Genomic DNA, 26734 nt, shown 5'->3' with positions numbered 1-26734 from the left:
GGAGTGCAGAATTCTCTTTCATGATAAATGCTAAATATGCCTTTCGTTTTTCCCTTAATATATGGGTGTGTTATATATTTTTCTTGGCTTTTGCATCTATTACTAATTTATTAATGGTTGGTTCACAAGACCATAATATTAGAGAAGTCTAACCACCATGAAAATTCCATGTCGATGGGCATGTAGGCTGTTTCCACCCATTGGACATAGTGAACAATGCAGCTGTGAACACAAGTTCAAGTCCCTGGTCCCCACATTCATGGGGGAAGCTTGAGCAGAGGTGAAGCAGGGCTGCAGGTGTCTCTTCTCCTCTCTCCTATTTCCCGGTCCATTTTGTTGCCCTTGTGTAATTATTATTATTATTGTAGTCATCGTTGTTGGATAGGACAGAGAGAAATGGAGAGAGGAGGGGAAGACAGAGAGGGGGAGAGAAAGACAGACACCTGCAGACCTGCTTCACCGCCTGTGAAGGGACTCCCCTGCAGGTGGCGAGCCGGGGGCTCGAACCGGGATCCTGATGCTGGTCCTTGTGCTTTGCGTCATGTGCACTTAACCTGCTGCGCTACCGCCCGACTCCCATAAATGAAATTATTTTTTTTAAGAGGAAAACATCAGTGCCCTATAATAGAAATATTGATAGTCTTACACTGTGTTCTAGGCACCAGGTGGATCTGTTGTTCGTCATGGATTACCGGGATGGCCACGAAATCTCCAACCTTCAGCAGTTGTAAAATCAAAAAGAGACGAGAGTTCTTAGCGCGACCTTTATCCTACACGCCCCTGCTCGTCAGAGTCCATGCCCGCTATTCCTCCAAAGGTCTGTCTGTTTTGATAACCCTCATCTCTGTGTGACCTAGGATTCCATGAGCACACCCGTTCCCAGGAACAAGGACCTGGGTTCAAGTCCCCGGTCCCCACATGCAGGGGGGAAGCTTCACGAGCGGTGGAGCAGGGCTGCAGATGTCTCTCTCCCTCTCTATCTCCTCCTCAATGTCTCTCTGTCCTATTATATGTAAGAAAAAAGAAAATCAGAGAGTCAGGTGATTGTGCAGCATGGTAAGCGCACGTGGTGCAAAGCACAGGGACCGGCATAAGGATCCCGGTTCGAGCCCCCGGCTCCCCACCTGCAGGGGAGTCACTTCAGAATCAGTGAAGCAGGTCTGCAGGTGTCTTTCTCTCCCCCTCTCTGTCTTCCCCTCCTCTCTCCATTTCTCTCTCTCCTATCCAACAACAACGACATTAACAACAACAATAACTACAACAATAAAACAACAAGGGCAACAAAAGGGAATAAATAAATAAATTTTTAAAAAAGAATTAAATCAATAAAAGCAAAATATATTTATAAATAAAAATAAGGAAAAGAATAGAATCTGTTGTGATATGGGAGGATAACATCGAATATGGTAGAATAGAAGAACTGACTAGAATCTGCTAGAATGGAATAGGATAGGATAGAAGAATAGAATAGAATAGGAATATAATATAATAATATAATTATAATAGAATATGCTAGAATTGAATAGAATATGCTAGAATGGAATAGAATAGGATAGGATGGGATGGGATGAATGGAATGGAATAGAATAGAATAGAATAGAATAGAATAGAATAGAATAGAATAGAATAGAATAGAATCTGCTAGAATGAAAGAGAATCAGGTGAACAGTCTAGAATAGGACAGAAGGGGCCAGGTGGGGCCTCACCTGGCTGAGGGCACCTGTTCCCAGGCACAAGGACCCGGGTTCAAGTCCCTGGTCCCCACCTGCAGGGGGGAAGCTTCATGAGTGGTGGAGCAGGGCTGCAGGGGTCTCTCTGTCTCTCTTGCTCCCAATCTCCTTACCCCTCTCAATTTCTCTCTCTCTATCCAATAATAAAATAAAAATAAATGATTCAATGGATATACACTATTGTCCCATATTTATCAGTGGTATATAAACCTGGTTGAACTGGAATTGTCCATGGTTCACTATAATCTGTTCTTTTTCATTGATTTTTTCCAGTTGGAGAGAAATGCAGCAGAAAAGGGGATATTTATTTATGTAACTGAGATAGAAATTGAGAGGGGAGGGAGAGAGAGAGAGAGAGAGTGAGAGAGAGAGAGAGAATAATCCCCCCCCTGCACATGAGCTAGAATAGAATTGTTTTCAAAAATCATTTCATTTATTACTTCATTTATTGGATAGAGACAGAATGAAATTGAGAGGGTCAGGGGAGACAGATAAGGAGAGAGACAAAGAGACACCAGCACCCCTGCTTCACCACTCTTGAAGCTTCCCACCCTGTAGGTAGGGACAGGGAGGGGGGCTCGAACCCAGGGCCTTGAGCAAGGTATGTCACCTTTTCTTTTGCAGCGGGTGTTTGCTGATATGGAAGGGGAACCGGGTCTATCGCTGTGGAGGTGAGCGTGAAGGCCTCATCTCAGAAGACGGGGGTGTGTGATGGTGAGTTCTTGCGTCTCTGTGAGAGTTCTTGGTGTATTTTGAGAGGTGATGATGTGATGTATTCTATTCTATTCTATTCTATTCTATTCTATTCTATTCTATTCTATTCTATTCTATTCTTTTTTTTCAAAAAAATTTTTTACATTTATTTTATTTATTTATTCCCTTTTGTTGCCCTTGTTGTTTTATTGTTGTAGTTATTATTGTTGTTGTTGTTGTTGAATAGGACAGAGAGAAATGGAGAGAGGAGGGGAAGACAGAGAGGAGGAGAGAAAGATAGACACCTGTAGACCTGCTTCACCGCCTGTGAAGCGACTCCCCTGCAGGTGGGGAGCCGGTGTTCGAACCGGGATCCTTATGCCGGTCCTTGTGCTTTGCGCCACCTGCGCTTAACCCACTGCGCTACAGCCCGACTCCCTATTCTATCCCATCCCATCCCATCCCATCCCATCCCATCCCATCCCATCCCATCCCATCCCATCCCATCCCATCCCATCCCATCCCATCCCATCCCATCCCATCCCATCCCATCCCGTCCTATTCTATTCTTTTTAAATATTTACTTCCTTTTTGTTGCCCTTGTTGTTTTATTGTTGTAGTTATTGTTGTTGTTAATGTCGTTGTTGTTGGATAAGACAGAGAGAAATGGAGAGAGGAGGGGAAGACAGAGATGGGGAGAGAAAGACAGACACCTGCAGACCTCCTTCACTGCCTGGGAAGCGACTCCCCTGCAGGTGGGGAGCCGGGGGCTCGAACCGGGATCCTTACGCTGGTCCTTGTGCTTTGTGCCATGTGCGCTTAACCCGCTGTGCTACCGCCTGACTCCTCTATTCTGTTCTGTTCTACTCTACTCTACCCTGTCCTATTCTATTCATCCAATTTCTATTCTATTCTATTCATTCAATTCATATTCTATTCATATAATGTGTATTTTTGGATGGGTGTGTTGGGTTCCATAGGCTGTCTCCCCAGGAGAGGAATTTCAGGGTCCCAGGGTAGGTCCACTTCTAACCTTTTGAGAGTTCTCCAGACTGCTGTCCCCTCTCAATAACTCTTTGTCCTATAGAATAAAATAGGAAGGAAATAAAAAGGAAAAATTGCTTCAATGGACAGTGGCTTTGTAGTGCTGGCACTAAGCCCCAGCAATAACTCTAATGATATATATATATATATATATATATATATATATATATATATATATATATATATATATATATATTTCCCCCAAAATTTCAAAGAGGCTAATTCAAGCAGGAAGCAGGACAAACTTCAGGGATGTGAGTGAAACAGCTTAGGCTAGTAGTTAGTGATAGTTTTCCTCCTAAACTTTCTTAAAAACATGTTTTTTCTTATCTTTATTTACTTATTGGATAGACATAGCCAGAAATTGAGAGGGAATGGGGTTGTAGAGTATGAGAGAGACAGAGACAGACACCTGTAGCCCTGCTTCACTATTTGTGAAACTTTCTCCCTGCAGGTGGGGACCTGGGGCTCAAACTGGGGTCCTTGTGCATTGTAATATGTGTGCTCAACCAGGTGCACCACCACCCGGTCCCCTAAACTTTCTACGTTTAATGCCAGTATCTAAATTTTTGCTGTTCTCAACAGGCTACTGTTTCCTTTCCTCATAACAGGGACCAAGACTTTGTGCCCATTGATTATTGCAGAGAACTCATTGAGTATCCGTGACTCATGCATTAAGCCTGAAATTAGTGGATTACCTGTTCCTTTGTTGGAAAAATCATGGTATATTTTTTTGTGCAGAATAAAATATGATGGCTAATAATATCATTGCTTGAGTAACTACCAGAAAAAAAAAAAGTCACAGAATTGTGCATTGATAGAATGGGCATTCTCTTGGCTTCACCCTTTTTGCAAATGGCTGCCCTTCCTGTGCAATATGGCAGCACTTCCTGTGCCTATGCTAGCTCCATGGTTAAGGCATGGCATGTTATGTTTGCCTACCCACTAGGGAGCAGTCCTTCCTTGGTGTGGAATCTACAGTTCTACCCCCCGGTCAGACGTGATCAGTGTCTTCTTGTATCCTGAGAGTTCTGCATTGACATTTTAGATTTCTATCTCACCCGCCCTCCAGATTAGAAATACTTTCAAGAAAAACACACGATTCCAAATATGCCATCACCTCCTCTCTGCATTTGGCTGCATCTTCAGTATTTAGAAACTGGTTCCCGGTGTGGCAGAGATCCAACTGTTGTTGACGGTGACGTTCAAACAGAAGCAAACACATCAATCTATTTTTTTTTTCTTTCCATATTTTTGCTGCCTGTTCTTTCATCTGTGGAATCACTGAACCCAGGATGGCATGCCCTGTGGAATTTGCCCCCAGAGAGATTAGAGCTTCAATTCTCGTGCATTTTTGGTATTTTTCCTTCCTTCCTTCCTTCCTTCCTTCCTTCCTTCCTTCCTTCCTTCCTTCCTTCCTTTCCTTCTTTCTCCCTTCTTTCTTTCTTTTATTTTTATTTTTTTATTTATTCCCTTTTGTTGCCCTTGTTGTTTTATTGTTGTAGTTATTATTGTTGTTATTGATGTCATTGTTGGATAGGACAGAGAGAAGTGGAGAGAGGAGGGGAAGACAGAGAGAGGGAGAGAAAGACAGACACCTGCAGACCTGCTTCACTGCCTGTGAAGCGACTCCCCTGCAGGTGGGGAGCCGGGGGCTCGAACCAGGATCCTCATGCCGGTCCTTGTGCTTTGCACCCCGTGCACTTAACCCGCTGCGCTACTGCCCAACTCCCCCTTCTTTCTTTCTTTCTAAAAAGCCATTTGACATGTGCTCAACTGTTCACTTGATAGACAGGCAGAATTATTGGCTGCATCAAAATTAGTCGGTAAGATCTACATAGTCCTTATAAATACACGGGGCTATTTTATTTATTTTTTCATCTATTTATTTATTGTTAGAAATTTAATATTGATTTACAGAATGATGAGATTGATGACAGGGGTCTAATTCCATCCTGCTCTCACCCCCAGAGTTCTGTCTCCCCCCTCCCCTCCATTGGAAACTGCAGTGGTTCTGCCAAGCTCACTGACATGGGCTATTATTTCTATAATACAGTCAGATAATTTTAAAGTCAGTCTACCATGTACAGCTATACCCCTGTTATCTTACGGTTTGGTAAATCAATAAATAATCACTCATGAAGAACATAATCATACCCCAACACAGAAGGAAGTAGTCAGTCAGTGCAAGCGGTGGCAACGCTGAAAAAGATTTACTTTTTCTTAAGTTTCTCTTTTCTGCTTCTTCTTCTTGTAGGCTGAGTGCTTCCTGCTGGAGTTTTTGTGAGGAATCCTCTTGTCTTTGGAAGGTGTTGGACGCTCCCAGGTTTTCACAGACTGTTGCCATTTCTGGAGATTTCTGGACCTTAGATGGTGCTGTTGACTGGTCATGGGTGGCCTTGAAGACTGGTGGGCTTGCTCTTAATTCCAGGGGCTCTCTGCCCAGTCCGTCGTCTGTCATTCCTGGCCTCCCTGGTGTCCACCCTATGTGTCCTTGAACCATGGGCCAATGGGCATGGCTCCCGGCGGCCTCCAGCTCCCTGTGCACCATGCTCACCCCCCGCGTCCTCCTGTGCATCACCTCCGTGGCTGTCCACCTGCCGCTGACCGCCGGCCAGGCGCAGTACCCCGTGGTCAACACCAACTATGGCAAAATCCGTGGGTTACGAACACCTTTGCCCAATGAGATCCTGGGCCCGGTGGAGCAGTTCCTGGGGGTCCCTTATGCCTCCCCACCCACGGGAGAACGCCGCTTCCAGCCCCCAGAGCCCCCCTCGTCCTGGACTGGGGTGCGAAACGCCACTCAGTTTGCAGCCGTGTGTCCTCAGCATCTGGATGAGAGGTCCCTCCTCCATGACATGCTGCCCATCTGGTTCACCGCCAACCTGGACACTCTGATGACCTACGTGCAGGACCAGAATGAAGACTGCCTGTATCTCAACATCTACGTCCCCACGGAAGACGGTGAGTGTGCATCTCGGGTTCCCCCTCAAACCCTCCCTTCCCTTGCGCACGGCTCCCTTGCGTCTGGCCTCTTCTGGAACTTCTTTCCCTCTGGACTGCATGTGCTCTTTTTATTGGTTTCTTTTTGTATTTTGTAATTGGGTGGACGAAGAGTTGGAGTGCTTCACTGCCTGGCCCCTTCTATCCTATTCTATACTGCTCTACCTAATGCTATGCTATCCTATCCTATCCTATCCTATCCTATCCTATCCTATCCTATCCTATCCTATCCTATCCTATCCTATCCTATCCTATCCTATCCTATTCCATCCTATTCTATTCCATATTCTACTCTATTCTATTCTATTCTTTCTATTCTATCCTATCCTATCCTATCCTATTTATTCTATTCTATTCTATTCTATTCTAGCAGATTCTAGTCTATTCTATTCTTTCTTTCTTTCCTATCCTATTTATTCTATTCTATTCTATTCTATTCTTTCTATTCTATCCTATCCTATCCTATTTATTCTATTCTATTCTATTCTAGCAGATTCTAGTCTATTCTATTCTTTCTTTCTTTCCTATCCTATTTATTCTATCCTATTTATTCTATTCTATTCTATTCTATTCTATTCTATTCTATTCTATTCTATTCTATTCTATTCTATTCTATCCTATCCTATTTATTCTATCCTATCCTATCCTATCCTGTCCTGTCCTGTCCTGTCCTGTCCTGTCCTATCCTATCCTATCCTATCCTATCCTAATCTTTTCTATTGTATTCCCCTACCCTACTCTATTCTTATTTATTCTATTATCTCCTCCTCTCTTCTCTCCTCTCCATCCTATCCTATCTTATCCTAGCATATCCTATCCTATCATTTCATTCTAGCATATTCTATTCTATTCTATTCTATTCTATTCTATTCTATTCTATTCTATTCTATTCTATTCTATTCTATTCTATTCTATTCTATTCTATTCTATTCTATTCTGTTCCGTTCCATTCCATAATATCCTATCCTATGCTATCCTATCCTATTCTTATTCTTATTCTTATTCTTATTCTTATTCTTATTCTTATTCTTATTCTTATTCTTATTCTTATTCTTATTCTTATTCTTATTCTTCCTATTCTATTCTATTCTATTCTATTCTATTCTATTCTATTCTATTCTATTCTATTCTATTCTATTCTATTCTATTCTATCCTATTTATTCTATTCTATCCTATCCTATCTTATCCTATCCTATCCTATCTTATCCTATCCTATCCTAATCTTTTCTATTGTATTCCCCTACCCTACTCTATTCTTATTTATTCTATTATCTCCTCCTCTCTTCTCTCCTCTCCATCCTATCCTATCTTATCCTAGTATATCCTATCCTATCATTTCATTCTAGCATATTCTATTCTATTCTATTCTATTCTATTCTATTCTATTCTATTCTATTCTATTCTGTTCTGTTCCGTTCCATTCCATAATATGCTATGCTATGCTATGCTATGCTATGCTATGCTATGCTATCCTATGCTATCCTATCCTATCCTATCCTATCCTATCCTATCCTATCCTATCCTATCCTATCCTATCCTATCCTATCCTATCCTATCATCATCTTTTCTTTTGTATTCCCCCTACCCTAATCTATTCTTATTTATTCTATTATCTTCTCCTCTCCTCTCCTCACCTCTCCTCTCCTATCTTCTCTTCTTTCCTCTCCTCTCTATCCTATCCTATCCTGTCCTACTATATTGTACACTATTCACCCAGACTAAGAAAGATTCTATCTATTCTGCTCTCTTCTTTATTTCACTTCAATATTTTCTTTTGCTTTTATTTGTTTTATTTTTCTTATGTTTGATAGGATGGAGAGAAATTCAGAAGGGGAGAAGGAGATAGAGGGAAGAGAAAGAGAGGCACCTACAGGCCTGATCCACTGAAACTCTCACCCCTGGAAAGGTGGTGACCAGGCGCTTGAACCTGGGCCCTTGTGTCTGGGAACAGGTGCCCTCACCTGAATTTTAAATTCCTGGTTCAGTAGCTTCACGATGCTAAGACTTTCTTTTTGCTTCATTGCCTTTAAGCCAGGAAGCTCTTTCTGCTCCACTTCTGTAATTAGTAACAGGGACTGTTTTACTTTGCAGCAATGGTGCGTTGTGTTGTCTCTATTTTGTTCGGACCAGTGATAGGAGACTTTGGCCTCCTTCAATTCTGTGGTTCCATCCAATTGCAAAAAGTTCTTTAGTTATCCTGGGATTGGAAAAGAAATCAATTGATTGTGTGCAAAAGGCTTTTTTTTTTTTTTTAACTAGTGATTTAATATTGATTGACAAGGCTGTAAAATAACTGTGGGATAACTCCTTACAATTCCCACTACCAGAACTGGGGGGGGGGTTCCCATGCAAAAGGCTTTGTGATCTTTGACGCACTTGCAGTGGAAATCTACAAACACAGCAAGGCTCATTCATTACATCTCCTGGTTTGAGTGCTTGGCTGTTCCGTAGTGGATAAGATTTATCTCTCCTGTGCTGGTCGTTTCTGAATGAGACTATTTGGAGAAACAGACAAGAGCATTCTGCTCCAGTGCTGTGCGTGGGGCTGTGACTTGATTCATTTTTGCTATTTGCGCTGTCCGTTTGTGCTACTTTTAGTCAAGGAGACAGAGAGCTGGGAGCTCAGAGGAGGAAGGTTTTTAGTGGGAATGAGAAGAAGGAATTGCACGATTAAACAAACAAACAAACAAGTGTGATATTGTGTCCTTTGGGATAACGTGGATGGACTTGGAGAAGAAGATGATGTTCCGTAAAGCAAATCAGGAGGTGAATGACAATGACAGGATGGTTTCACTCATTTGTGGAACAGAGAATATTGAACATATGAATATGGAAAAAAAGAAAACCAAAGAAGACGTATTTCCAAGGCGGTGTGAGAACTATGGTGGTTATCTGTGAGAGTGGGATAATAAATAAAAACTTAAAAAAAAAACAACCAAGAACAAAAAGAAGGAATTGCAGGAAACTTAGACCTTATCTACTTTGGCCATCTTTTTCCTTTATGGGAAGGGCGGGGGTTTGGGGATGAAAGGTTTACAGTCACCAGTAGAAACAGGTGTTGGTACACGTGTCAAATGTCGCAGATTTCTGCAAAACACTCCCCCCCAAGTCCAGGTCCTCCTCCACCATTAGACACCAGGATTTGAAAGCCCACCTCCCTCATGGTTGTTGTTATTGATGGCGTCATTGTTAGAAAGGACAGAGAGAAATGGAGAGAGGAGGGGAAGACGGAGAGGGGGAGAGAAAGACAGACACCTGCAGACCTGCTTCACCGCCTGGGAAGCGACTCCCCTGCAGGTGGGGAGCTGGGGACTCGAACCGGGATCCTTACGCCGGTCCTTCTGCTTTGCGCCACATGTGCTTAACCCGTTGTGCTACCGCCTGACTCCTATTTGCTAGAACACAGAGCAGTAAAGAGCGGAGAGGGATGTGGATACAGAGACAGAGAGGGAGACAGACAGAAAGACACCCGCAACCCTGCTCGCACACTCATCCAGAAGCTTCCCGCCCTACCGGTGGGGACCCGGGGCTCCAACCCGGGTCCTGATGCACTGCCAACAGGTGCCCTCAGCCAGGTGAGACGCCCCCGTCTACCTCCCCCTTGCCTCTCCTTTATTCCGAGAAGACGAAGATCCATGACGGCTGAAATCGAAGGTCGTGCTGATCACAGATCGTTAATAATTCGGTGTCATCAGTCACTTTCCAAGATGAACGAGAGAAGAAACGTCTTTTCGGGGTTTCTGTGCAAACGGATGTCTGTTCTTCATGGCCTTACAAGGCAGGACAGATGGAACATAACACTACCAGGCCCGGCAGGTCTCTCAGACTCTCAACACAACACCTTGCTTCCCTGAGGCCCCAGGTTCAATTCATTCTCTCTCTCTCCCTCTCTCTCTCTCTCTCTCTCTCTCTCTCTCTCACTCTTTGAGATAATAATGAGTTGATGGGATCTCTCTCTTAATAGAGATATTACAAGTGGTCTTGGATCTCTCCAGAGCAATATTTCAATGGGAGAGAGAGACAGAGACAGAGAGAGAGAGAGAAAGAGAGAAGTAAAGAGAGAGAGAAAGGGGCAGGAGAAGAGAAACAGAAACAAGTAGTGAGATAAATAGAAAGGTGGAGAGAGCTGCCCACCCTCCATGGGTGCTGAGCCTGGTGCTGAGAGAGGAGACACCCCACAGCCCTGCCCACCCTCCATGGGCTCCCTGGGTGCTGTGCAGGGTGCTGAGAGAGGAGACACCCCACAGCCCTGCCCACCCTCCATGGGCTCCCTGGGTGCTGTGCAGGGTGCTGAGAGAGGAGACACCCCACAGCTCTGCCCACCCTCCATGGGCTCCCTGGGTGCTGTGCCTGGTGCTGAGAGAGGAGAGACCCCACAGCCCTGCCCACCCTCCATGGGCTCCCTGGGTGCTGTGCCTGATGCTGAGAGAGGAGAGACCCCACAGCCCTGCCCACCCTCCATGGGCTCCCTGGGTGCTGTGCATGGTACTGAGAGAGGAGAGACCCCACAGCCCTGCCCACCCTCCATGGGCTCCCTGGGTGCTGTGCCTGGTGCTGAGAGAGGAGAGACCCACAGCCCTGCCCACCCTCCATGGGCTCCCTGGGTGCTGTGCCTGGTGCTGAGAGAGGAGAGACCCACAGCCCTGCCCACCCTCCATGGGCTCCCTGGGTGCTGTGCAGGGTGCTGAGAGAGGAGAAACTATATATTTTTTTCAACCCAAGCCATCAAATTCATTTTTAGCCTCTTCAGTGACTTTCAGGAATTAGTCATCCAGAAATCATTAAAATTCAACTTTTCCAAGAATGTCTCAGAGCTGCTTAAATCAGTTGCACAATTTTTTTTTGTTTTTGTTTTTTAAAGCGGGGGTGGAAATTTGAGGTCACTAAAAATCATTTTTTCTTTTCCCTTCTGGTCACAGCACCAGTCGGTGAAAAATACAGCTTGTAGAAAGATCTTGTTAAAAAAAAAAAAGAAAGAAAGAAAGAAAAAAAGAAAGAGAGGAAAAGAAAAAAAATAAACCTGTTAATTTAAAGCAAAAGCAGAAGGTATTTCCCCTTCCAGACAGACATCTCGAGCCCTTAGCAGGCAAGTCTGTAAAATAGAAAAATTATAACCATCGTTTACTCTCTCTCCTGGGTGTTTGGCTCTGTGTGTCGATGTAATTTGTACCTAGAGGTAATTGTTGGGGGTTGTTCACATCCCTGACAAGGAATAATTTCAGTCAATTTCGTGTTTGGTAACGCCGGTTAAGCTGCCTTGCTGTGTCTCCAATAACACGTGTGTTTTAACGATTTTATCGTAAAATCGGAGGGGGAAATAAAAGATCGTATCGAAGGCTTTTATTTCTGCCATCGCCCTGTTGCTGTGAATGACTGTGTATTAAGCGAATTAGCATTCAATTCCATTTCTATTTTCATGCATTTTCTTTCTTTTTATTTGCTTTAAAAATTTGTTTTATTTTTTTTAATTTTAAATCTTAATTTGCTTCAATTTTTTTTTTTTAATTTATGAGAAAGATAGGAGGAGAGAGAGAAAGAAGCAGACATCACTCTGGCACATGTGCTGCCGGGGACCGAACTCGGGACCTCATGCTTGAGAGTCCAAAGCTTTATCACTATGCCACCTCCTGGGCCACACCAATTTTTTTTTTAAATCTTTATTTATTTATTGAATTGAGATAGCCAAAAATCGAGAGGGAAGGGGGTGGTAGGGAGAGAGACAGAGAGACAGACACCTGCCACTCTGCTTTACCCCTCGCAAAGCTTTCCGCATGCAGCTGGGGACTGGGGGTTCGAACCCAGGTCCTTGAGCATTGCAATGTGTGTAGTCAACCAGGTGTGCCAATGCCTGGCCACCCGATAAAATCTTTTTAAAAATTAAAAAGTTGGGGGAGTCGGGCTGTAGCGCAGTGGGTTAAGCGCAGGCGGCGCAAAGCACAAGGACCGGCCTAAGGATCCCGGTTCGAGCCCCCGGCTCCCCACCTGCAGGGGAGTCGCTTCCCAGGCGGTGAAGCAGGTCTGCAGGTGTCTGTCTTTCTCTCCCCCTCTCTCTCTGTCTTCCCCTCCTCTCTCCATTTCTCTCTGTCCTGTCCAACAACGATGGCATCAATAACAACAACAATCATAACTACAACAACAATGAAAAACAACAAGGACAACAAAAGGGCAAATAAATAAATGAATATTTAAAAAAATTGTTTTAAAAAGATGAAAAGGGTGATTAATAACAAATGGATTTTCACATGTCCAAAGCCTTTTGGGTATGAACAGCAAGAATAGACATTATCAAAACTCTTTATCCCAAAGTATGGAAAATCAACAATGAATGACTTAAGAACCTATTCAGTGAAAGCAGAAATTAAAATGTCCCTGGAAATAAAATGAAAATGACTATCAAACATAAAAACTTACCAGAATAATTGAATACGTAATTATCCTCTATCAGAATATTGTCATAGATCACAATTATCAGAATAATTAAATACACAATCGTCACAAAGATCACAATTCTCACAAATATCAAATCTCTACCCTAACCTACTCTACCCTATGCTACCCTACCCTACCCTACCCTACCCTACCCTACCCTACCCTACCCTACCCTACCCTACCCTTCTCTTCCCTGCTCTACTCTACTCTACTCTACTCTACTCTACTCTACTCTACTCTACTCTACTCTACTCTACTCTACTCTACTCTACCATACTACACCCTACTCTACCCTTACCTACTCTACCCTATGCTACCCTACCCTACCCTACCCTACCCTACCCTACCCTACCCTTCTCTTCCCTGCTCTACTCTACTCTACTCTACTCTACTCTACTCTACTCTACTCTACTCTACTCTACTCTACTCTACTCTACCATACTACACCCTACTCTACCCTACCCTACCCTATCCTAACCTACTCTACCCTACCCTACTTGACCTATAATACTCTACCCTACTCTATTCAACCCTATGCTACCCTAGCCTTCTCTTCCCTACTCTACTCTGCTCTGCTCTACTCTATTCTACTCTACCATACTACAACCTACTCTACCCTTCCCTTCCCCTATCCTACCCTACTCTACCCTACCTTACCCTATACTACTCAAATCTACTGTACCCTACCCTACCATAACCTACCCTACCCTTCTTTCCCTAACCTACTCTACCCTATCCTACTCTATCCTATCCTACCCTACCCTACCCTACCCTACTCTACCCTACTCTACCCTACCCTATCCTACCCTACCCTACCCTACCCTACCCTACCCTACCCTATCCTACCCCACTCTACCCTACCTTACCCTATACTACTCAACTCTACCGTACCATACCCACCCTACCCTACCATAACCTACCCTACACTTCTCTACCCTAACCTACTCTACCCTATCCTCTACCCTACCCTACCCTATCCTACCCTTCACTGCCCTACCCTACTCTACTCTACTCTACCCTACCCTACTCTACCCTACTGTACTATACCCTACTCTACCATACCCTACCCTACCCTACCCTATCCTACCCAACTCTACCCTACCCTTCTCTACCCTACTACTCAACTCTACCATACCGTACCATACCCTACCCTACTCTACCATAACCTACCCTACCCTTCTCTACCATAACTTACCCTATCCTACCCTACTCTACCCTACCTTACCCTATACTACTCTACTATACTTTACTCTACCCTATGCTATTCTACCCTACTCTACCTTACCCTTCTCTGCCCTACCCTACTCTACTCTACCCTATCGTACCCTACTCTACACTAATCTACTCTACCCTACCCTACCCTACCCTACCCTTCTCTGCCCTACCCTACTCTGCCCTACCCTACTCTACTCTACCCTACCCAACCCTACCCTACCCTACCTTACCCTACCCTACCCTACCCTACCCTACCCTATCGTTCTCTACCCTACCCTACCCTTCTCTGCCCTACCTTACTCTACTCTACTCTACCCTACCCTACCCTACCCTATTCTAGCATATTCTATTCTATATTATGTTTTTCTATTCTATTCCATATTATGTGTGTGTTCATTTCTTTATTGGGGGATTAATGGCTTACTGTCAATACAGTTGTTAGTGCATGTATAAAAATTTTCTGGTTTTTTTTGTTTTGTTTTTTTTTTTGCAAAACCCTCTCCCCCCAGCCTAGGTTCTCATCCACCATCAGCACCAGGACCAGAACCACCCCCACTTACCACTCCAGAGTCTTTTACTTTGGTACAAGACACCAAATCCAGTCCAGGTTCTGCTTGGTGTTTCCCCTTCTGTTCTGATTTCTCAATTTCTCTCCATAAGTGCGAGTCCTGTGTCCTCATCCCCTCCACTGCAAACTGCAGTGGTTCTCCCAAGCTCACAGAGATGGATGACTATTATTTCTACAACTATCTATACATATAACTATCTATATATAGATATACATTTTCATTTAATTTTTGTTTTTATGAGTGACTCTTTTATCTCTATATCTTTCATTTCTTTTGTTTGGATCGATAAATTACCTTTGCCTTTTTTTCTTTACCTCAAACCTGAGTTACCTTTTTGTATTGATGATTTAATATTGATTTACAAAATGATGAGATTGATAGGTGTCTAATCCCACCCTGTTCCCACCTCCGGTGTTCTGTGTCCCCATCCCCTGCACTGGAAACTATAATGGTTCTCCCAAGCTCACAGATAAGGGCTGGCTTTCTATTTGTAACTATTTATATGTATATATTAGAATACATACATTGAATTTAATTTTTGGATTTTTGAATTCCTTTTTTTATTAGTGACTTAATATTGACTTACAAAATGAGGAGACAAGAGGGCTCTAACCCCACCCCCCAGAGTCCCGTGTCCCCATCCCCTCCATTGGAACCTGCAGTGGTTCTCACAAGCTCACAGAAATGGACTGACTATTATTTCTACAACTACCTAGATTTATATATCTTTGCCCATGTTTTTCCCTCTGGTCCTGCCTTCTCTTCCTGTCGAAGCCACACCTCCACCTGTCACTCCTTCTGAGTGTCCCTCCTTTTTTCCGCTTCTCTCTCTCCGGGTCCTGATGAAATTGGGGTTCAGAGCCCTCTGGGCATTTTCCCCTGACATTTCTCCCCCTCTGGGAGTCTGGGCCCAAATTTCTTTCTGGGGAGCAGAAGGGGGGAGTTGTGGCTTCTGTCATTGCTTCTCCACTGGGCTGGTCAGCTGTCTGCTTTCTTCTCTCTCTCTCTCTCTCTCTCTCTTTTCCCCTTCTTCATTCTGTTGAGAGCCACTCTGCCAATTTTCTCAGAGATCATTGATCAATACGTCCTTGCACCTCTCCAGCTGATAGACACCAAAGGCCGATCCGAGTGATCACATAATGACACAAAAGCCTTTCTCAAGGACTTGGAATGAACGACTGCCTCGCAGAAGTTCAAAAAGCCGGCTCTTGGGCAGAGAGGCCTTGAGGAGCGTTTTTTCAAGAGTTTTCAGGAGAGCGTGTGATGGGAGAACAAAAGATCAATCAACAGACCTGCTCCGTTGAAGATTGTTTGTAGAAGCGTCCACGGGCTTTGCGATGGATTTGCTAGGTGGATACAGACACGCAGGAGCGTTCAGTGACAAAGATTTCTTCTTCTTTTTTTTTCCTGAAAAATCCCCCAGTCAGATCTCCTTGTTTATTGCACCCCTGGATGGACCCAAGCATCGAAAAATTGCCAAAGAGGAGAGGAGGGAGAGATAAAAATCAACTGCTAACCCACAGGGAATGGCCTTGACGGTATCATTCGGCACTCAAACGACTCGCCAGGGTATTTTGTGCCTTGTTCTATTTTTAACATGAGAGGATTCCTTAGTGGAATTTGTTCCAGAAGCTTCTTATGTATATTCCTCTCCTGGGATGATGCTGTGTAATAACATTGAATCAGAGAGTGTGAGGTGTCTTTCTCGCTGTGTTCGGCTGTGCTCTCTTACCACCTGAGGTTGACAGAGAATCATTATGATAAGACCTTTCCAGTTCTTCGGAATAAGAGAGAGAGAGAGAGGCAGAGAGAGAGAGAGAGAGAGTGAGAGAGAGCAAGAGAGAGAGAGACAAAGATAACGAGAGAAGAAAGAAGGAGAGGAGGGAAAGACACACAAAGTGAGTGGAGAGAGAGAAGAACAGGGAGAAGGAGAGAAAGAAGGGGAGAGAGAGATGGACAGAGAAGTAAAAGAAAGAGAAAGAAAATGGGGAAGTGAGAGAGAGAGGGGACTTGGTTTCTTTGCGGGATCCTGTGTGAATGACGCAGACACAGAGCCCTGTCAGATATTGGAATTCAGGCTTGAGGGTTGCATCTCTGATAGATCTAAATTTGGGGATGTACGTTGGAGCCAGATTTCATAGTAGCTCTAGATTCCATGGCGATATTTTGTACAATATTGTTTTCAATTCACAGATAGATGAAATGCCACATATCTGGAAAAAAAAATATATATATCATGGCACTGCGATGATGGAATGTGATCTGGTTCATATATATGTATGTATAGCATATATCTCTTTTAAAAAAGGGATTTGGACATATTGAATATCGTATTCTAAATTTTCCTTGGTATACTGAGATGCAGCTAATTAGAACTTTCAGCTCCAAGACTGGAAGATCTTGCCTTCGGAATAAGCTTGAGAAATTAATCGATCCACAGTCCTTCGCCCAGCGAGAGACCTTTTCTTCATCTCTGTGCTTCTCTATAAAAATCACAAATTTCTTGCGCTTTGCGCCACCTGCGCTTAATCCCCTGTGCTACCACCTGACTCTCAAAAAATTACAAATTTCTACAGCCTCAGGATGTGGATCCACCTGCCAACGTCCATGTCCAGCGGGGAAGCAATGACAGAAGCCACAACTCCCACCTCCTGCTCCTCAGAAAGAATTTGGGTCCAGGCTCCCAGAGGGGGAGACATGTCAGGGGAAGATGCCCAGAGGGCTCTGAACCCCAATTCCATCAGGAGTATATCTATATTTAATATTGATTGACAAAATCAGGGAATTACAGTTATATAATTCCACCCTGTCCCCACCCCCCAGGTACCCGTGTCCCCATCCCCTCCATTGGGAACTGCGGTGGTTCTCCCAAGCTCACAGACATGGGCTGACTATTATTTCTACAACTATCGATATTGATATATCTTTGCCCATTTTTCCCCTGGTCCTGCCTTCTCTTCCTGTCTAAGCCACACCTCCACCTGTCACTCCTTTTTCCCTCTTCTCTCTCTCTCCGGGTCCTGATGGGTGCAGACGTTGGGAGTTCTGGCTTCTGTCATAGCTTCTCCACTGGACATACCCAACTTTTTTCTAAACTTTCCAGAACGGTTCTTGGAACTTTGTCTAGCAGCTCATGTCAGGACTCCAGAGACATGGAGGGAGTTGAAGACAGACTTCCTAATCTCTCCCTGATCTCTTTCTCTCTCTTTCTCTCTGTCTCTCTTCTTCTTAGTACTTTCAAGATTTTCTCCCTCTTCCTCTTTTTTTGCCTCCAGGCTTATCTCTGGGTCCCTTTGCCAGCGCTATGAATCCATTGCGCCTGGGGGCCATTTTCCCCCCCTCCATTTTACTGGATAGGACAGAGAGAAATTGAGAGAACAGGGGAAGATAGAGAGGGAGAGAGAAAGAGAGACACATCTGCAGCCCTGCTCTACCACTTGTGAAGCTTCCCCCCTGCAGGTGGGGACCTGGGGCCTCGAACCCAGATCCTTTGTGTGCGTCTTTATGCTTTCTCCTATGTGCGCTCCACCCTCTGCGCCTGAGCCCCGGCCCCTCCTCTTCCTCTTCCTCTTTCCATGTTTCCAATGACCACATAAAGTTTCTTTCTCATCATGTTCTTTTTTTTAATTTCAATTTTGTGTTTTCTTTTTTTTTTTATGTCTTAATAGTGATAGAATAGTGATTAACAAGATTGCAAGGAAACAGGAGTAAAATGCCCAACCCCCAGAGTCCCCTGTCCCAGCCCCTCCATTGGAAGCTTCCCTGTTCTTTATCCCTCTGGGAGCCTGGACCCAAATTCTTTCTGGGGAGCAGAAGGTCGGAGTTGTGGCTTCTGTCATGGCTTCTCCCCTGCACATGGGTGTTGGCAGGTGGACCCACACCCCCAGCCTGTGTCTGTCTGTCCCTAGTGGGGCAGGGGTCTGGGGAGGGGAGGCTCCAGGACACACGGGTGAGGGCGTCTGCCCAGGGAGGTCAGGTTGGCGTCACGGCAGCATCTGCAACTTGGTGTCTGAAAAGCATTGAGATATAAAGCAGGACAAAGTGTTTAATAACCAGGAACCCAAAGGTAGGAACAGAGCAGATGGAACTAGGGGTCTTCCTATGGGAAGAAGCCAGGACGTCTGTTTTAGGTCTGTTCCAAGGGGCCCGTGACATTAGTCCTTGTCACCTGAGCCCGACAGGTAACGTGCAGGTGGGCTGCAAGTCTTGTCTGGGGAGATGGTGTCAAAGTTGGGAATAGGGCTAGAATTGTTATGTTATTACTAGTGATTTAATAATAACTGACAAGATTGTGGGGTAAGAGGGCTACAATTCTATACAATCCCAACCCCCAGAGTCCCCTGTCCCGTCTCCTCCATTGGAAGCTTCCCTGTTCTTTATCCCTCTGGGAGCCTGGACCCAAATTCTTTATTAAGATATAAAGCAGGACAAAGTGTTTAATAACCAGGAACCCAAAGGTAGGAACAGAGCAGATGGAAGTTGGGGTCTTCCTATGGGAAGAAGCCAGGACGTCTGTTTTAGGTCTGTTCCAAGGGGCCCGTGACATTAGTCCTTGTCACCTGAGCCCGACAGGTAACGTGCAGGTGGGCTGCAAGTCTTGTCTGGGGAGATGGTGTCAAAGTTGGGAATAGGGCTAGAATTGTTATGTTATTACTAGTGATTTAATAATAACTGACAAGATTGTGGGGTAAGAGGGCTACAATTCTATACAATCCCAACCCCCAGAGTCCCCTGTCCCATCTCCTCCATTGGAAGCTTCCCTGTTCTTTATCCCTCTGGGAACCTGGACCCAAATTCTTTATTAAGATATAAAGCAGGACAAAGTGTTTAATAACCAGGAACCCAAAGGTAGGAACAGAGCAGATGGAAGTAGGGGTCTTCCTGTGGGAAGAAGCCAGGACGTCTATTTTAGGTCTATTCCAAGGGGCCCGTGACTTTAGTCCTTGTCACCTGAGCCTGACAGGTAACGTGCAGGTGGACTGCAAGTCTTGTCTGGGGAGATGGTGTCGGAGTTGGGAATCGGACCAGAAAGTTGGGTCAGGCCCGAGAGCAGCTCCCAAATATGGGGAAATAGATCAATACCCCATGGATCTGAGCTGGGGCCCATTTATTATCAAATTTAGCTTGGCCGCCCATGTGACCTCAGTGTCTCTGTAGGTGTGAGCTCACGGTCCAGGGTCACAGCTGGGAACGTTCTGGGCTGCTCTCATTCCAGAATCCGCCTTCCTTGAGTGGCAGAGAAGGAGGACCCGGAGCCCTCTGGGATCAGGAAAATCTTTCATGTGTTGGAATCACAAGAGATGAGGGAATGAGCATCTGTTGATGTCTGTCCGTCTCAAGACGTCTTTACAGAGCGTATGGCAAGATTCTTTTTCTTTCTGGGACGAGTGAGTTAAGTCCTTGGCTTTGCCCACTGAGGCTGAAACCCAGAGAAGTCTTGCAAACGCCATAGGAATGAGAAAGACAATGAAATAATCCTTGGTCCGTTTCCTGTCACAGCGTGTCAGTGTCCACAGGACAAAGGAAGGCGTTGGTTGTACGTTAACTTTGAGAAAACCGGGGGTTGGCCTGCTTCAGAACGCACGAACGAAGCTGTGATTTCACTTCCTGTCACAGGGACACTTGTGGAGTTTACATGAAAGCTCTCAGGTTGGAAACCCGTTGAATTGGCACCTGGTTGAACACTTACATGACCGTGTGCAACGACTTGAGTTCAAGTCCTTGGTCCCCACTTGCGGGGGGGGGGGGAAGCTTCATGAGTGGTGAGACAGGGCTGTAGGCATCTCTGTCTCCGTCTTGGTCTCCCCCTCCTCTTTCAACTTCTTCCTGTCTCTATCCAATGATCATAATAATAATTTTAAAAAGTAGAAATCAAATACAATAAAGAGAAAGTGACTGAAAGAAAGAAAGAAAGAAAAAGAATTGAATTTACTGTAGACTCCAGGGGGCGGAAGAATTCCTGCTAGAAGACTTTCTTTTTTTTTTTTAATAACTTTTTTAATCATTCTATTTAAAATTAATCAATCTATTCCTTTTTTGTTGCCCTTGTTGTGGTTATTATTGTTGTAGTTGTTATTGACGTCATCATTGTTGGATAGGACAGAGAGACATGGAGAGAGGAGAGGAAGACAGAGAGGGGGAGAGAAAGACAGACACCTGCAGACCTGCTTCACCGCCAGGGAAGCGACGCCCCTGCAGGTGGGGAGCCGGGGGGCTCGAACCGGAATCCTTAAGCCGGTCCTTGTGCTTTATGCCACCTGCGCTTAACCCGCTGCGCTACCGCCCGACTCCCTTCTATAATATTTTTTTAATCTTTTTTTTCAAATATTTATTTATTTATTCCCTTTTGTTGCCCTTGTTGGTTTTTATTGTTGTTGTTATTATTGTTGTTATTGCTGTCTTCGTTGTTGGATAGGGCAGAGAAAAATCAAGAGAGGAGGGGAGGACAGAGAGGGGGAGAGAAAGACAGACACCTGCAGACCTGCTTCACCGCCTGGGAAGCAACTCTCCTGCAGGTGGGGAGCCGGGGGCTCGAACCGGGATCCTTATGCTGGTCCTTGTGCTTTACGCCACGTGCACTTAACCTGCTGAGCTACCGCCCGACTCCCAGGAAAGTCTTTTTACAGAATTATTATTATTATCATTATGATTATTACTATTTTACCCAGAGGGCTGCTGGTGGAGCTGGTGATTGAACCTGAGACCTCAGAGTCTCAGGCAGGAGAGTCTATTTGCAGAGCCACTGTGCTCTCGCACCAACTTCATTATGTAGGTTTTCCGATTCTCCAGGATTCTACCCCTTGGGCTTTGCCAATAGTTCATGGAAAGTGTTTTCATTTTAACTCACAGGACAATTTGATTTCTGATCTATATTTGAATGCAAATGAGATTTGTGCTTTAAATCATTTTCCCTCTAGTTTCATACAGTCCCGTTGGGTTCGGCGATCTAAGTGCCAAGAATCTTCCAGAGACATTTTCTTAGCTTTTTTTGGCGTTCCCAAATGCTCTCCCAAACCACCTTGACTGGCGAGTTTCTATACGGCTGATGTTTTAAGACTACTTCCTGTTATTGAGATCATTTTCCTGATTTACTTAAATCTCGGTGCATGTTCGATGTTTTTTTAATCAAATTTTTCATTTTCCATGCCTACTTAGGCTTCATAATCAGCGTGGGAATCACCAAGGCATACATTTGTATTGTGAGATTATCTTGACGTGTCGAAGTAATTTCTTTCTCTCGGCAATATTCTTTATCTCCCCGACTGCCTGGCTTTTCTTGTGTAATATTGCCCAAGCTCTGCTTTCGTTATTTAAGCTCTAAATGGATGAACGTGATTGTCTGGAAGCTCTTAAAATGAATGAACTTGAATGTCTTTCTGCTTTCTGCTACACAGGCGTGAATTCTGAATTGATTCTGGTTTTCAGACTTGTTGGCATCTGCTCTCTTTACGTTATTCCGACTTTTAGCCTTGATTCTACTTCATGGCTTTGCTTACTGCTCTGTTGTAAATATATTTAAAGCTCCAATTATTTCCGTGAGCAAGTCTTTTGAACTGCCAGGCACATCCTTATACCCGTGACCCATGTTACTCTTGGATTCAAAATATTTAACATTTTTATGGTCCTATAATGACATACAGACTTCATACTCATATAGGAGATAGATTTCTTTTTTCTTTCTGTGGTAGGGTTCTGCTTTCCATATATTATCTGATTATCCCTTTGGGAATACTCAACTATTGTTTATCTTTAATTCCAGTGTATTGTCCTGGTCTTACTAGATTCAAGGACGTGGTAAGTTATTTAGCATTTAATTTAAAAAAGCTTCTCTTCAGCATGGCTGTTATCTTGCGCCTGCTTGCAGTTATCAGAGAATGAACTCCTAGGTGCATATTTAATTTTTAAAAAATATTTTTAAATTTTTTATTATTGGATAGAGACAGAGAAACTGAGAGAGGAAGAGGAGACAGAAAGGGAAAGAGACAGAGAGACCCCTGCAGCCCTGCTCCACCACTCATGAAGCAACCCCCCTGCAGGTGTGGACTAAGGGGCTTGAACCCCGGTCCCTATGCCTGGGAACAGGTGCATTCAGCCATATTAACTGCCACTGGGCCCCCTCTATCATATTCTAGACTGTTTTACCTTATTCCATTCCATTCTAGCAGATCCTATTCTATTCTATTCTATTCTATTCTATTCTATTCTATTCTATTCTATTCTATTCTATTCTATTCATCATATTCTATTCTATTCTTTCTATTCTATTCTATTCTATTCATCATATTCTATTCTATTCTTTCTATTCTATTCTATTCATCATATTCTATTCTATCATATTATATTCTATTCCAGCATATTCTATTCTACTATATTCTATTCTATTCTATTCTACCAGCATATTTTATTCTATTCTAGAATATTCTATTCTAGCATATTATATTCTATTCCAGAATATTCTATTCTATTTATCATATTCTATTCTAGCATATTCTATTCTATTCCAGAATATTCTATTCTATTCATCATATTCTATTCTAGCATATTCTATTCTACTCTATTCTACTCTACTCTATTCCATTCCATTCCATTACAGCATATTCTATTCTATTCTATTCTATTCTATTCTATTCTATTCTATTCTATTCTATTCTATTCTATTCTATCATATTATATTCTATTCCAGCATATTTAATTCTATTCTATTCTAGAATATTCTATTCTAGCATATTATATTCTATTCCAGAATATTCTATTCTATTTATCATATTCTATTCTAGCATATTCTATTCTATTCCAGAATATTCTATTCTATTCATCATATTCTATTCTAGCATATTCTATTCTACTCTATTCTACTCTACTCTATTCCATTCCATTCCATTACAGCATATTCTATTCTATTCTATTCTATTCTATTCTATTCTATTCTATTCTATTCTATTCTATTCTGTTCTATCATATTATATTCTATTCCAGCATATTCTATTCTACTATATTCTATTCTACTCTATTCTACCAGCATATTTTATTCTATTCTTGAATATTCTATTCTAGCATATTATATTCTATTCCAGAATATTCTATTCTATTCATCATATTCTATTCTAGCATATTCTATTCTACTCTACTCTATTCCATTCCATTCCATTACAGCATATTCTATTCTATTCTATTCTAGCATATTCTATCATATTCTAGCATATTCTATCCTATCCTATTCAACTATTTTCTTTTCTATTCTACCATACTGCCCATTATTCAGCCATATTCTGACATGTCTATTCTGCTTTATCCTTTATTTCACTCTGATATTATTATTTTTTATTTACTTTATTGTTCTTCTATTTGATCAGAGAGAAATTAAGATTGGAAGGAGATAGAAAGGTAGAGAGACAGAGAGACATCAGCAGCCCCACTACACCACTGAAGAAGCTTTCCCCCCCTGCAGGGGGAGCCCTGGGGCTTGAACCCGGGTCCTTGTACATTGTAATGTGAGTGCTTGACCAGGTGCACCACTTTCTGACCCCCACTTTTTAAACAATTAATCTACTATTCCCACCAGGAATTTTCACTGGGATTTTGTGCCCATATGATTCCACCATTTCCAATGAAATTTATATTTTTAAGTTAGAAAGTTAAGGACAGACAGACGACAGAGCAGGAGACAGATCTTAACAGCTTTTTATAGAGGGCTCCCCAAGGTGCTCAGGACAGAGGCTCCCGAAGGTGCTCATGACAGAGGCTCCCGAAGGTGCTCAAGACGGGGCTCCCCAAGGTGCTCAGGACAGAGTCTCCCCAAGGTGCTCAGGATGAGGCTCCCCAAGGTGCTCAGGACAGGGCTCCCCAAGGTGCTTAGGACAGAGTCTCCCCAAGGTGCTCAGGGCTCCCCAAGATGCTCAGGACGGAACTCCCCAAGGTGCTCAGGACAGAGTCTCCCCAATGTGCTCAGGATGGGGCTCCCCAAGGTGCTCAGGACAGAGTTTCCCCCAGGTGCTCAGGATGGGCTCCCCAAGGTGCTCAGGACGGGGCTCCCCAAGGTGCTCAGGACAGAGTCTCCCCAAGGTGCTCAGGACGGAACTCCCCAAGGTGCTCAGGACAGAGTCTCCCCAAGGTGCTCAGGATGGGGCTCCCCAAGGTGCTCAGGACAGAGTTTCCCCCAGGTGCTCAGGACAGAGTCTCCCCAACGTGCTCAGGACAGAGTCTCCCCAAGGTGCTCAGGACAGAGTCTCCCCAAGGTGCTCAGGAGAGAGTCTCCCCAACGTGCTCAGGATGGGCTCCCCAAGGTGCTCAGGACAGAGTCTCCCCGAGGTGCTCAGGATGGGGCTCCCCAAGGTGCTCAGGACAGAGTCTCCCCAAGGTGCTCAGGACAGAGTCTCCCCAAGGTGCTCAGGACGGAACTCCCCAAGGTGCTCAGGACAGAGTCTCCCCAATGTGCTCAGGATGGGGCTCCCCAAGATGCTCAGGACAGAGTTTCCCCCAGGTGCTCAGGATGGGCTCCCCAAGGTGCTCAGGATGGGGCTCCCTAAGGTGCTCAGGACAGAGTCTCCCCAACGTGCTCAGGACAGAGTCTCCCCAAGGTGCTCAGGACAGAGTCTCCCCAAGGTGCTCAGGACAGAGTCTCCCCGAGGTGCTCAGGACAGAGTCTCCCCAAGGTGCTCAGGATGGGGCTCCCCAAGGTGCTCAGGACAGAGTCTCCCCAAGGTGCTCAGGACAGAGTCTCCCCGAGGTGCTCAGGACAGAGTCTCCCCAAGGTGCTCGGGACAGAGGCTCCCCAAGGTGCTCGGGACAGAGTCTCCCCGAGGTGCTCAGGACAGAGTCTCCCCAAGGTGCTCAGGACGGAGTCTCCTCAAGCTCTTCCTTTTTGGCAGGCGGCATAATTTGATTTGTGGTCCGTTGAGTTCTTACTATCTCAAGAAGATCTCCTTGGCTGCAGAGCCTCCTTCACTCTGTTTTCAGAAATTCTCACACCCACCCTTTTCTCTCTGCCCATCTCCCTCGCTTCTGCGCTAGTGTACGGAAAGATAGAAAAAGCTTTGGTTGACAGAAACCCAAGAAAACATCATCTTGGCAGCTGGTTCCGAAAGCGGAGTTGAAAACTTCGTCTCGTGTTTCCACACGGCATTCTTATGTCTGTCAATAAAACAGAACTTCCAGATGTCTTGAGAAAGAAGTATCACTCTCAGAGCACTCACAGAATCATTGCTGTTTTCTAGAATCTTCTCCAAGAACATCTTGGTATGAATCCATCTGTTACTGTTCTTGATGGGCCAGCAAGCCCACTCCCATGATGGTTTGACCATTGCCAAACCATTGCTCTTTCTGTATTTTTCTGAGCTCTATTTTTATCCCTTCTTTTCTTTCTGTCACGGGAACAATGACAGGGACCTGAATTGAACCAGGAAAAAGGTCTTTTTGATCGAGATTCACAGGAAGGCAGTGCCAGAGCTTGGCCTTTTACCAATCTGAATAAAGATTTTTGAATTTTTGAAGGTTTTATGTGTAGCTCCAAGCCTGGAGAAGACAGGAAAGATTTCTGTCATCTTTAGGTAATGCATTTTTGTCTTCCCGTGCAATTTCCACAGAGATGGAGACATTTGAAGTAGCTTTTTCTGTGTAATGCAAAGATTTCAGGGCAAAATTTCCGTGAATTATTGAAGAAATACATTCCTTTCTGTCTTTGTTTTGCCATTAGCGCCCTGCTTAGCTCTGGTGGATGGCGGTCCTGGGGATTGAACCTGGGACCTTAGAGTCACAGACATGAAAGTTTTTTTGCAGAACCATTTTACTATCTCCCTAGGAAATTATTGAAAAGTACACCTATGTTTCACTATATATTTTTCTTTCTCTAAAAGGTTGCTGTAACTGTTTTCATGGCATAATTAGCATGAATTTCTTTGTTAATGGAATCAGTGAGCATTTAGGCTACTTCTATTCTTTGGCTATTTTGAACAGTGCAGCCATGAACACAGGGGTGCATGCTCCCTCTGAAAGTGTTTGCATGCTCCTTGGAAAAAAATCTAGGAGTGACACTGATAGAACACAAAATAATT

General features: G+C 44.1%; 1 protein-coding gene across 2 annotated transcripts in view; it reads left to right on the top strand.

Annotated features, from left to right (window-relative positions):
• Positions 1-655: 655 nt before the first annotated feature.
• NLGN4X (neuroligin 4 X-linked) overlaps positions 656-26734 on the top strand; it is a 144364-nt gene continuing 118285 nt past the window's right edge. For both annotated transcript variants that reach the window (XM_060183099.1, XM_007538446.3), the window contains exons 1-3: positions 656-817; positions 2355-2444; positions 5725-6431. In XM_060183099.1, the coding sequence (XP_060039082.1) occupies positions 5969-6431 (463 nt within the window). In that variant the 5' untranslated portion in view covers positions 656-817; positions 2355-2444; positions 5725-5968. The remainder of the gene's footprint in view (positions 818-2354; positions 2445-5724; positions 6432-26734) is intronic.

Source organism: Erinaceus europaeus, chromosome X, assembly GCF_950295315.1.
Source record: "Erinaceus europaeus chromosome X, mEriEur2.1, whole genome shotgun sequence".
NCBI lineage: Eukaryota > Metazoa > Chordata > Mammalia > Eulipotyphla > Erinaceidae > Erinaceus > Erinaceus europaeus.
The sequence above is the reverse complement of the archived record's forward strand: the minus strand, read 5'-3'. Positions and strand labels throughout refer to the sequence as shown.